Consider the following 12591-nt stretch of genomic DNA (forward strand, 5'->3'; position numbering starts at 1 on the left):
ATGGATGATGGGGTTTTTTTTGCCATTTCCTGTCTAATGGAGAATATGTTCTCTCTCTCTCTCTCTCTCTCTCTCTCTCTCTCTCTCTCTCTCTCTCTCTCTCCTCCTCCTCCTCCTCCTCCTCCTCCTCCTCCTCCTCCTCCTCCCCATCACTTAAAAAACAAAAAACAGTAAGTCTCATGAATTTCATAAATTTGTCTTTCTGAGCTGGCTTCTAACCTCACCCTCAGATCTCAACCTCCTGAGTAGCTAGGATTACAAGTATGAATGCACCCAGCATTCATAGATTTCTTGTTGTGTGAGCTCCAACAGAACTTGAAGGGAAATAGAGAGAATTTTCCACTTCTAAAGATTTTGTTTTGTGTTTGTAGAGTTCATAAGCTTTGTAGATTAAAATGATGATGTCCATCACTGGGAAGGTTAAAAAAATGGTGAAAATGGAGGGTCTTGGGAGAGGGAAGACGGGAGAAAAATGAGGAAGTGGGTAACAAGTATGACAAGAAATGTACTATCTTACATATGTAACTGTAACCCCTCTGTAAATCATCTTGACAATAAAAAAATTTAATGTGCATCTTAAAGTATGACTCATACTTAATAAAGTAATTGGAATTGCAAAAAAAGATTTTGTTTTGTTTGAGTTTTTGAAGTTCTGGTGATGGCACTCAGGGCCTTGTACATGCTGGACAAGTGGTTATGAGTGGTTTGGAAAGGTTTTGCCTCTCTGTTCCTAAGACACTTCTATACCTCATCCCTGCTAGGTACACTGACAATGAGAGGACAGATGGTGAGATGGAGAGTGCAGGCCACAAAGAAGAAATGTAGTTTGTCTCCACACATATCCCTCCCAGATCAGAAGTACCTGCAATATGGTAATCTGGTTTTGAATGAAGGTATTCATGGATAACTCCATCTTGACCTGCTGGGCCAGGGAGGCCCAGTGCTGGCTCACAGAGACACATTTGTTCAGGCTACTTTTATCCAGCATTCCTGGTAGAGGGGTAGGGAGAGAAAGACAAATCCAGAAACTTCAAAACTGGGCCAGGATGAGTGGTCTCTAAGAAGTCCCCTAATCTACCCAGCATACTTAGAATGTACTTGGAGAGGTGGATGGGCAATAGACGGATGAAGTCCCGGAATTTACTGCACCCTGAAGACAGACGTCTGACCTCACGCAGGTCCATCAGCAGACAGCAGGGATCTGCACCTGGCCGATCCGTGCCTGATTTCTTAGACAGAAGCTTATTCGTCTCAGAAACACAATGAAGCCATCTCTTGCGTTGTTTACCTAGAAGAAAACCAGAGAGGGTTGCATCGTTGAGTTCTCTGTAGTAATTGCAGGCCTAGCAAAACTCTGCCCCCAAATCAATAGTTTACTGGTCAGTAAGTTAGCACACTGCTTTTTCTCATCTCTTCTCCCACATGAAAATAAAACCTCCTGAATCAAATATACAAGCATGTTTTAGTCTTCTCAGATTAAGATGTCTATAGTTGCCAAATCTGAAATAGTATCATGTCTGAAACTTCCTTGAAAATACTCCAACAAGAAAAAAATTAAATAATTTCAAAAGGGAAGATGGATAAGATTGGTAGGAGTGGGCATGTAGCTCAGTGGTAGAGCACTTCCCTAGCAAGCATGAGGTCCTGAGTTCAACCTCTGTCACAATAATAAATAATAACAATAATAGTGGCATTATTATTTCTGGTGCTGGTGACTCATGCCTATAATCCTAGCTATTCAGGAGCCTGAAATCTGAGGATTGCTTTTCAAAGCCAGCCCAGGCAGGAAAGTTGATGAGACTCTTATCTCCAATTAACTACCAAAAAACAGGACGTGAAGCTGTGCCTCAAGTGGTAGAGTGCTGGCCATGAGCAAAAAAGGCTAAGGGACAGTGTATAATAATAATAATTATTATTAATAATAATAAATGACAAGACACTGATCATTGTTAAAGTTGCATGATGGTTATATAGGACGTTATTATGCTGTTTTATTCACTTTTAAAATTTGAAATTTTCCCACATAGAAAGCATTTTAGGCCAGTTCCTCAAACCTATAATCTTAGGTACTTGGGAGACTGAGATAAGGAATATCAAATTTTGAGGCCAGACTGGCTAGAAAAGTTCTTTTTTTTTTTTTTTTTTTTTTTTGCCAGTCCTGGGGCTTGGACTCAGGGCCTGAGCACTGTCCCTGGCTTCTTTTTGCTCAAGGCTAGCACTCTGCCACTTGAGCCACAGCACCACTTCTGGCCATTTTCTATATATGTGGTGCTGAGGAATCGAACCTAGGGCTTCATGTATGGGAGGCAAGCACTCTTGCCACTAGGCCACATCCCCAGCCCCTAGAAAAGTTCTTGAAAACCTCTGAATTGAGAGCTGTTCACAGTAGCACATGCCTATTAGCCTAGGTACAATGGAAAGGCTAAAGTAGTTGGATGGCAGCCCAAGCGTGTGCCCGGGAAAGAAGTGTGACTTTCTTTAAAACAACCAGTGCAAAAAAAATTGCTGGAGGTGTGACTCAGATGTAGAGCACTTGCTAGCAAGTGTGAGGCCCTGACTTCAAACCAAAAACAAACAAACAAAAAACCCCAGTGGTTTTAGAATCTATGTTTTATGTTTCCCATGGTTATTTCATGTACAGTCACATGCCACATTCTCATCAGTGGTAAGCCACATGTTTGATGGTGGGCATACCACATAGCCTAGGCATTTCCTGTCATTAAGTGACTCATGAGTATATATGTCTTACTTTAGAAAACACCTCAGGAGGGCCTTGAGAGACTATGTCCCCTACTCCTTAATTTCCCTTTGAAAACGAAATCAAATGTTGCAAAAAGATTCACAAGCAAGACCCTACAGATGACCACCATGCCAGAGCTTAGTGGATTGTGGCCTGGAGCCAACATCAAAGGTTGCTCTTGAAAGTTTCCTTTCTGATCTGTAGTTCAGGCATATTGTGGAGGCACTATGGTAGAGAGGTGAAAATATAATCAATTTTTATCCTGCCTTTCCCCTTATCACCTGTGAGAGTTAAATGAAAAAAAAAAGAAGAAAAGAAAATCAAAGAGCTGAACACATTGTAACTTTCAAAATCATATACTCCCAGATTCTATTGCTCTTTCAGTACCCTCAACTCCACTAAGACTTCCCAACTTCATGTATACTGAGTAAAAATACTATACTGAGTAAAAATACTATAAGCTAAAAATGCATTTAAGCCAGGAATGGTGGACCAACTTGCAACTGTAATCCCAGCATTTGGGAGACTGAGTCAGAAAGATAAAATCCAGGGCTGGGAATATGGCCTAGTGGCAAGAGTACTTGCCTTGTATACTTGAAGCCCAGGGTTCAATTCCCCAGCACCACATATATAGAAAATGGCCAGAAGTGGCGCTGTGGCTCAAGTGGCAGAGTGCTAGCCTTGAGCAAAAAGAAGCTAGGGACAGTGCTCAGGCCCTGAGTCCAAGGCCCAGGACTGGCAAAACAAAACAAAAAAAAAAAGAAAGAAAGAAAAGAAAAGAAAAAAGAAAGATAAAATCCAAAAGTCAAAAAAAAAAAAAAAAAGGGCTGGGAATGTGGCTTGGTGGTAGAGGGCTTGCCAAGCATGCATGAATCCCTGGGTTCGATTCCTCAGTATTACATAAACAGAAAAGGCCAGAAGTGGCTCTGTGGCTCAAGTGGTAGAGTGTTAGCCTTGAGCAAAAGAAGCTCAGGTACAGTGCCCAGGTCCTGACTTCAAGCCCCAGCACTGGCAAAAAAAAAAAAAAGAAAGAAAAAGAAAGAAAGAAAAAGAAAAAAGAATTTGATACCTTGTAATCCATTGTAAATTCAAAAAAAAATCCCAAGTCAAATGATCATGTCTATATGCTCTCTGATGCAGCATGTGGTTCAGTTCCAACAAGCCCATCATAAAATTTAGGGCTGGGGATATGGCCTAGTGGCAAGAGTGCTCGCCTCGTATACAGGAGGTCCTAGGTTCTATTCCCCAGCACCACATATACAGAAAATGGCCAGAAGTGGCGCTGTGGCTCAAGTGGCAGAGTGCTAGCCTTGAGCAAAAAGAAGCCAGGGACAGTGCTCAGGCCCTGAGTCCAAAGCCCAGGACTGGCCAAAAAAAAAAAAAAATAAATAATAATAATAATAATAAATAAAATTTAAAAAATTGTACGTTGAACCATCTAAGTCAGGCACTGTCCATATTGGTGTGTGTGTGTCTGTGTGTGTGTCTGTGTGTGTCTGTGTCTGTGTCTGTGTGTTTGTACTTTGCTAACAGCTGATTTACCAGTTACTATTCCCAATCTCCAAGCATGACTTACCATTTACTCTTTCCAGATCTCCAAGTGTGTCTTTATTTCCTGAAGTTCTGGACAAAGGGAAGGACATAGATCTTGGTTTAGCTGCCCAATACACTTGTGGGAGCTCAGATATGGTGTTGTAGTTTTTCTTAGGGAAAAACAGCACATTGGCAGAGTCTGGATGGAGCACTGGAGAAGAAAAAACAAGACAAGGTGGCTTTTCTAGCAGGTGTGGAGAGGGAAATGAGATGATGAGAGATATGGTTTAATTTTTCCTTGTTTATTTTAAATATAGTTGTCCCTCTGTATTTGTAGGTTCCACCTCCTTGGATTCAAATAACCACATACTGAAAATATGAAGAAAAAAATTCATCTGTGCATCTGGGTCATTTTTCTAAACACTACAGTATAACAACTATTATGACATTTACAGTGGATTTGGCATTGTAAGTGATCGAAAGATGATTTAAAGTATATAAGGGGGGCTGGGAATACGGCCTAGTGGCAAGAGTGCTTGACTTGTAAAGTATATAAGGGGATTGAACATTCTAGGCAGATATTATATTGCTTTATATAAGGTACTTGAATATCCATGGATTTTGGTATCCAAATGGGGCCCTAACAATAATTCCTCACAAATACACAGGCACAGAAATACATACAAAATAGATTTGGGAAGTTATGTCTATTTTTATTTGGGGACTTAGAGTTGCTATGAAAAAATCTCAGCAAACTTAAGTGTTAAACTTTGCCAGGCAATCCAGAATACAAACTCCATTAGAGTTCTATATGCAAGGAGACAGATTTATGAATGTGAGCTACAAGAGGGATTGCTTCTCCGAAGTTCTCCCTGAGTTTCCTTTAAAAATATTAATTTAAAAAATACAAAATATTAATTAAATCAGGCACTGGTGGCTCACACCTGTAATCTTAGTTACTGAGGAGGCTAGGATTCAAGGACTATGGTTCAAAGCCAGTTAGGGCAGGAAAGTTAGTGAGAGCCTTATTTACAATTAACTACTAAGAGGTAGGAAGTGGTGCTGTGGCTAAAGTGGTAGAACACCAGACTTGAGCAAAAAAGCTAAGTGACAGTACCCAGGCCTTGAGTTCAAGCCCCCGTACCAGCAAAATAAATATATATAAGTAGTAAAAAAAATTTTTTTAAGGACCCAGTTTTACACTCTGAACAGTTCCCATTCATTCAAGCTGGTGTCCACTGGCAGCTCCTGAACTCTGGCTTTTTTTTATCTTTAGGAGCCCTCCCTATGGCCTTGTTTACCTGAGATCTTGTTCCATTCTTTCAGAAGCAGGACTCTGGTCACATTCGCAGCAGTGAGCAGTAGTTTTTCGTTGCACATCTGCAACAGGGAGACAGCAAAATTTGCCTTGGTCCAATAGGTGCTGTCGCCAAACCAGTACAAGATCTCCTTCATCTTCTCCTCTGCAGTTTTCTCCAACAACTGGTTCAAGGAGGACTTCACAGACTTCTCCTTCTTCCTCGCCAGCCTACTGAGGCTGATCCGGGCTCTGTTATAGATAAAATCCTTTCCCTGGGTGGTTTGTAGGATATTTTGGAAATAGTGTAGTAAGTATAAGCTATCTAGCTGATGTAGGATGCTAACTAGAAACCTCCTCTTTGTTATGTCGCTGACCCTTTGGAACCACTCTTTAGTAGAAAAGATCTTCCATGCTAAAATACATGTCTCACACTTCTGGCACAGGGGGATCGAATCATTTCCCTTTTCACAACGAAAATAAGGGACTTGCTTAAGATTAGGTTCCATGTTTTCCAGGAGCGTGAGAAAACTAGTTCGTTTTATTCTTGCCAGTTAGCAGCACCACCAAATACCAGAGGGACAGGAGAAGTGGAGAAATGCCCTAATCAAGCCTTGCTATTATAAATATATGAAGAAAAAATATGCCACTGCAATGGGCAGAAAACTTATCTGTCCCAGAAACTGCCAGTAGAAGTCTGGCTTTCTGAACAGACCTCCTTGGAAACGTGGCTTTACCGTAAATCTTCTAAACCCAGGACTGTGTAATTGGAGACAGTTGCTGTATATTCTGAAAGATGTGTTCATCTAATTTCTAGAAGAATTTCTTTTAGACAAATGTAACACATGGACTCCCTTAAATGAAAAAAAATTGTGGAGACTGGTGTTGAGCTTCAGTTGCTTTTTATTAATGACTTAAATATTCAAGAATATAAACAGATATAATTTTTTTTTCTTATTTATTGTCAAAGTGATGTGTAGAGAGGTTACAGTTTCATATGTTAGGCCTTGGGTACATTTCTTGTACTGTTTGTTACCTCCTCCCTCATTCTCCCCCCTCCGCCTTTCTTCCCCCATGAGTTGTTCAGTTGGTTTACACGAAATGGTTTTGCAAGTAAGATATGTTTCTTATATTTATAGTTGTTCACTTATATGGTAGATATCCCAAACATCCTGAGTATGTTTATATTGTTTCTTAATTCATCATCAAAGTAAAGTCACAAATGTTTATTATAAATTTAGGTTAGTTAACAGATTTAGAATGCTAATCAGAGATCCTGTTGACCTTTGAAATTAAGATCTGCATACTGTTGGTGGGGATGTGGCCAAAAGGGAACCCTACTACACTGTTGGTGGGAGTGTAAACTTGTTCAACCACTCTGGAAAGCAGTAGAGAGTTTCCTCAAAAGGCATTTACCCAAAGGATCACAAACAAGACCATACTAGCTACAATCATACTCATTGCAGCATTATTTACCATAGCTAAAATATGGAACTAACCCAGATGCCATTTAGTAGACGCAATGGATCAAGAAATCGTGGCACATACACACAATGGAATTCTATGTTTCTATCAGAAAGAATGATATTGCAAGATTCATAAGGAAACTGAAAGACTTGGAAAAAAATCATACTAAGTGAAGTGAGCCAGACCCAAAGAAACATAGACTCTATGGTTTTCCTCACTAGTAATAATTAGTACATGTCTAGGATATTTCTAGCAGATGATCACGATAGCTCAATACTATGTACATATGATCACATAAGATGATGCTAAGTGAAATAAACTCCAACTTCTGGAAATAAGCTGTTTATCACTGTTGTTATTTGGGTATTTTATATATGTTTGTCTGAATTAGGGAAGGAAAGAGGAACACCAAAATGGTAAGACAAAAGTTCGCCTTTTACAGGCGAACCAATGCAACAGCAATACTTACAAGACAATATGTTGTAAACCAACTGTACAACTCAAGGAAGGGAGTTGAGGAGGAAGGAGTGTGGGAGAAAATGAGAGAGGAAGTGACAAGTTTGAAATGTACTTATTACCTTACGTATCTAACTGTAACCCCTCTGTACATCACCTTGACAATATTTTTTTAATTTGCATACTGGTCTGGGAATATGGCCTAGTGGTAGAGTGCTTGCCTCACATACATGACTCCTCAGCACCAAATACACAGAAAAAGCCAGAAGTGGCGCTGTGGCTCAAGTGGTAGAGTGCTAGCCTTGAGCAAAAAAAAAAAAGAAGAAGCAGCAGCCAGGGACAGTGCTCAGGCCCTGAGTTCAAGCCCCAGGACTGGCAATACATAAATAAAATGAAATAAAATAAAAATCTGCGTACTATTTTAGCTCCTAGCCATTGGACCATTGCTTTCTGTTGATTGTACTGGGGCACGTCTGATATATATGATATACTTACAAAAGTTATTTTATACATATGCACATTTTAACATGGACATGTTCTGATCATATTCCAATTACAGAGTTTTTATCCTCTTCTAACTTTATAACCTCCTTCTCAAACAACACCCTGGAAAACTTAATCATTAGAATAATGCCCCTTGGTTACTTTCATTGCTAATCTGCAGGAACACACAATTCCCTGTACACAGGCTGAAATTGTACATCTTCGTAATAGCTCCCTACTTCATTTGGTCCCTGTCAGTTCCTTATATTCCTTACTTGGAGGCTGATTACTTCAATCAAATTTCATATCATTTCAGATTCACTAGTATGGAAATCATTTTGATAAACTTCAGTGTTCTCTATATACTATTTGTTTTAAACAAGCTTCAAGGACTTGGTAGTGTTAAATAGAGTGAACCTTCTGTTCTGTGGCTATGTGATAACCTTTTTGACATGTTTTCCGCTCCTCCTCCTCATTTGTTCAAATATATCCCTCATATTTTCTGCTGTTATGGTTATTTCTGGCTTCATTGCTACCCAAACACTAATGTGAAAATCCAGGTCTAGTAACTATACATAATAGCCAAAGCCTTACCTTTCAAAGTGAAACAACTTGAATTTTGCCCCCAGCTTTATCTGATTCCAAATCCCACATGCAATCATAGGTATCCTTTTGTGAACACAATGTGGTACCTGTATCTTCATCTGGAGATCAGAGCAGCCTGATTTTAAACCTTTTCGCAGAATTCTTTGTGAAATTGTTATGTGTGTTTTTTTTTTTTTTGCCAGTCCTGGGCCTTGGACTCAGGGCCTAAGCACTGTCCCTGGCTTCCTTTTGTTCAAGGCTAGCACTCTGCCACTTGAGCCACAGCGCCACTTCTGGCCGTTTTCTGTATATGTGGTGCTGGGGAATCGAACCCAGGGCCTCATGTATACGAGGCAAGCTCTCTTGCCACTAGGCCATATCCCCAGCCCTGTGAAATTGTTATGAACAACTTTTTGGTAAATACTGAAAATTCTTGGTAAGCATAAAGTGACAAGATTTATTATAGTTTCATCTTTACTTAAATAAATATTAGTGAAATAATCATTAGGCAACTAATGTGCAGAAGAGCATTTTATATTGAGAATAAATGACAAAATTCTCAGCATTTGCAAGCTTTTTTAACCCTTTCTGTGCTAAGAATATGGGCTGCATAAAGTTCTGCAATACTTTGTATTACACTCAACATAAATCAAGGTGTCTCCTATGGCTTCTAAAGCTCTTAACAAATCAAATCTTGCACAACTTTCCAAACTCAACTATCTCTAGTTTACTTCATTCATCTCAATTAAAAGACATTGCTGAAATACATCATTTTTGTGATTGCTTCAGTTTTTCTTGAGGTTGGTTTAATTTCGCCTGATTTTGTTCATTGTGGCCTTAGAAATCAATTACATGGCAATTGTATCAAGAGCAGGTGCATCACAGACTACAGCATATGGGTTTGAGTAAGTACATTGTATGACGTTTGTTTAAAAACAAAATTATCCAATGACATGATGCATTTTTCCAGAATGAATCTTTGTTATTAAGCAATGTAGGACTTTATATCAAACTACTAATGAATATGAAATTAGTAAAATAAGATTTTAAAGCATGATCTCCCTGATATATGACTGTTAAGATGGTGTGATGGAGAGACAGTAGAGACCAGGTTTGTGAAACCAAAAACTGCTTGTCAAATGGTATTTCCCACAGGATTGGGTCAGCGACCCAACATTACGTAACTAAAACCAAACAACTACTAAACATATAAAGGTCAAAAATTGACCTCTCAGTGAAATACAATAGCTCAAAAGCTATGTATGTACGTTCATTTAAGACTACTGTCGACATAGTGTCTAATGTCGACATTATATTTAAAGCCCTAGGCGAATTTTCTTGGGCGTAGGCCACGTGGACACTGGATATGTTCTTGGTACATTGTGTATTGTATAAATGTCTACCTGACCTAGGGAAGGGAAAGAAAAACAGGGTGTAAGATATCACAAGAAATGTACACATTGCCCTACTATGTAACTGTACCCTTTTGGCACAACACCTTGTCAAAAAATTTTTGTTTAATAAATAAATTTTTTTTAAAATTTTAAAGAAATCTCTGCAGAGAACAACGTCTTGGTACATGTGCGCAAGCATGCATGAGTATGTTTGCGCATGCGCGCGCGCGCGCGCACACACACACACACACACACACACACACACACACAAATGGGCCAGGTGCTAGTTGATCATGCCTATAATCCTAGCTACTAAGGAGGCAGAGATCTGAGAATCATGATTTGAAACCAGCTCAGGCAGAAAAACCCATGAGACTCTTTTCTCCAATTACCTACCCCCAAAAAGCCAGAAGTGGAGCTGTGGCTCAAGTGGGAGATCTCTAACCTTGGGCAAAACAGTTCAGAGACAGTGCCCAGGCCCTGAGTTCAAGCCCCAGGACTGGCATTAAAAAAATTCACGTGGCCTAAGAATATGTTAGGATCAACTTCCAACCTCAATTGTATGTCTGTCCTTGTATGGGGAGGACCCCATCTCTCTTTCTCCCCTCCCCCCCCCCTTGTGAACACAGGTAGGTTATTTAATCCTTTGTTCATTTCTTCATCTGAAAAATAGTGACAATAGTCTCTACTTCATAGTGTTGTAGTGGAGACTAAGTATGATTCTATATTCAAAGCCCTTAAAATATTGTCTGGTTTCTATGGGGCCTTTACTACATATTATAAGCTAACTGTTGCCTCCTCTTATCCATGGGGACATATTTCATGCCTCCCAGTGGTCGCCTGAACCTTCTGATAGTACCAAGTCATACTAATCTTTATGTTTTTCCTATACACACACCACATATATGTGTGTTTTATACCCATATACTTATAATAAAGTTTAATTTATAAATTAGGCACAGTAAGAGACTTGCAAGAATAGCTAATAATAAAATTGAACAATGAAGCTGGGCTCTGGTGGCTCACATCTGTAATCCTAGCTACTCAGGAGGCTGAGATCTGAGGACTGCTGTTCGAAGCCAGCCCAGGAAGAAAAGTAAGTCCCCTTGAGACTCTTGCCTCCAATTAACCACTCAAACACCAGAAGTGGCTCAAGTGGTAGAGCACTAGCCTTGAACACAAAGAGGCACAGGTATAGTGCCAAAGGCCCTGAGTTCAAGCCCCACAACTGACAAAAAAAAATTGAACATTGATAACAATATAATGTGGTAAAATATGTAAATTTGTCTCTCCAAAAATCTTGTTCTACATTCACCCTTTTTCCTGGGATGTTACCAGTAGTTCAGACTCAGTTTGACTTGGAATGACTAAAAGCTTGGAAAATAAAACTATAGACCTAAGGAACTACTATATTGTCAGTGGGATTATTTTAAGCAAGCAATCCATGTCCACTAAAATATGTACGTGCATGCATTCTATATTGACATGGATGTGTATGGGTGGTTTTTAAAGCAAAAAATAATGACACAAAAATGTAAGTCCAATGTGTTTTCTGAGAGTTTTACCCTTTGGCTCTGGCTTATGATACATTCAGGAGTAATGCTAGAGCTGAGCCAATGACAACTAGTCTCCTGTTTGACCAAAACTATGCATATCTCTTGCCCCTACTTCAACATTTCTATTTAAACTTAGAGCTTAGACACCAGTGGCTCACACCTCTAATCCTAGCTACTCAAGAGGCTGGGTCTAAGGATCATGGTTTGAAGTCATCCCATGCAGAAATGTCCTACAGACTATTTCCAATTAGCCAGCACACACACACAAAAAAGCTGGATTACAGCTGTGCTTAAGTGGTAGAGTACCAGCTATAGGAAAGCAAACTGAGTGAGAATGTGAAACCCCGAGTTCAAGCCCCAGTACTAGGAAGGAGGGAGGAAAGAAGAAAGGGAGGGAGGGAGGGAGGAAAAGAGGGAGGATGCAAAGGTCATGCCAGTAACCTGAAGGATTAAAATGCTCACTTTCCTTTTTCCTGTGGCCATGTGTTATATTAACTAGATGTCCTTTCTCTGCCATCAGTCTCTTTATTGGCATATTGAGATGGGTGATAGGAACCAACCTGTCGGGACTCCTGAAGCCAATGCTTTTGCTCTGAATTGTCTGTGGCAATACAAGCTAAGAGTATCCCTAAACCTTCCAAAATCTAAAACATTTTGAGCATTCATATTACATCACAAGTGGAAATTTTTTTTACCATAAAACTTTATTTCGTCCACAAAATTATTTAAAACATTGCATATAATCACTTTCAGGGTATATGTGTTTAAGGTGTATATGAAACATTAGTGAATTCTGTATTTAGACTTAGGTGTCCACAAGGGACCTCATTGTGTACATTCAAATATTCCAATATGTAAAGATTTAAAGTCTGACATGCTTCTAGTTAGGAATAAGGGTCCCTCAACCTATAGGGCACTTGTTCACAAAGATAAACAAAGAGAAGCTGATATTTACAAAGACTCAGTGCATTTCCAAGTCACTTATTTGTCTGTGGTTTTAAGAGAACAGGTGGTGAAACAAAGGCATTTAAGTCAATTTTCCATAGTGATGGAAAACTTTACACCAAAGGTGTTATAACT

The 12591-nt window shown here is 39.5% G+C and overlaps 1 protein-coding gene across 1 annotated transcript; it reads right to left on the reverse strand.

Annotated features, from left to right (window-relative positions):
* Positions 1-649: 649 nt before the first annotated feature.
* On the reverse strand, positions 650-6079 carry Fbxw10b (F-box and WD repeat domain containing 10B). The gene is made up of 4 exons (XM_048366059.1): positions 5575-6079; positions 4317-4484; positions 1088-1288; positions 650-990 (listed from the first exon to the last, which is right to left on the reverse strand). The coding sequence occupies exons 1-4, from the start codon at positions 6077-6079 to the stop codon at positions 758-760; spliced, it is 1107 nt and encodes a 368-aa protein (XP_048222016.1). The 3' UTR covers positions 650-757.
* Between the last annotated feature and the right edge of the window lie 6512 nt (positions 6080-12591).

The sequence above is a fragment of the Perognathus longimembris genome, chromosome 17 (assembly GCF_023159225.1).
Source record: "Perognathus longimembris pacificus isolate PPM17 chromosome 17, ASM2315922v1, whole genome shotgun sequence".
NCBI classification, from domain to species: Eukaryota; Metazoa; Chordata; class Mammalia; order Rodentia; family Heteromyidae; genus Perognathus; species Perognathus longimembris.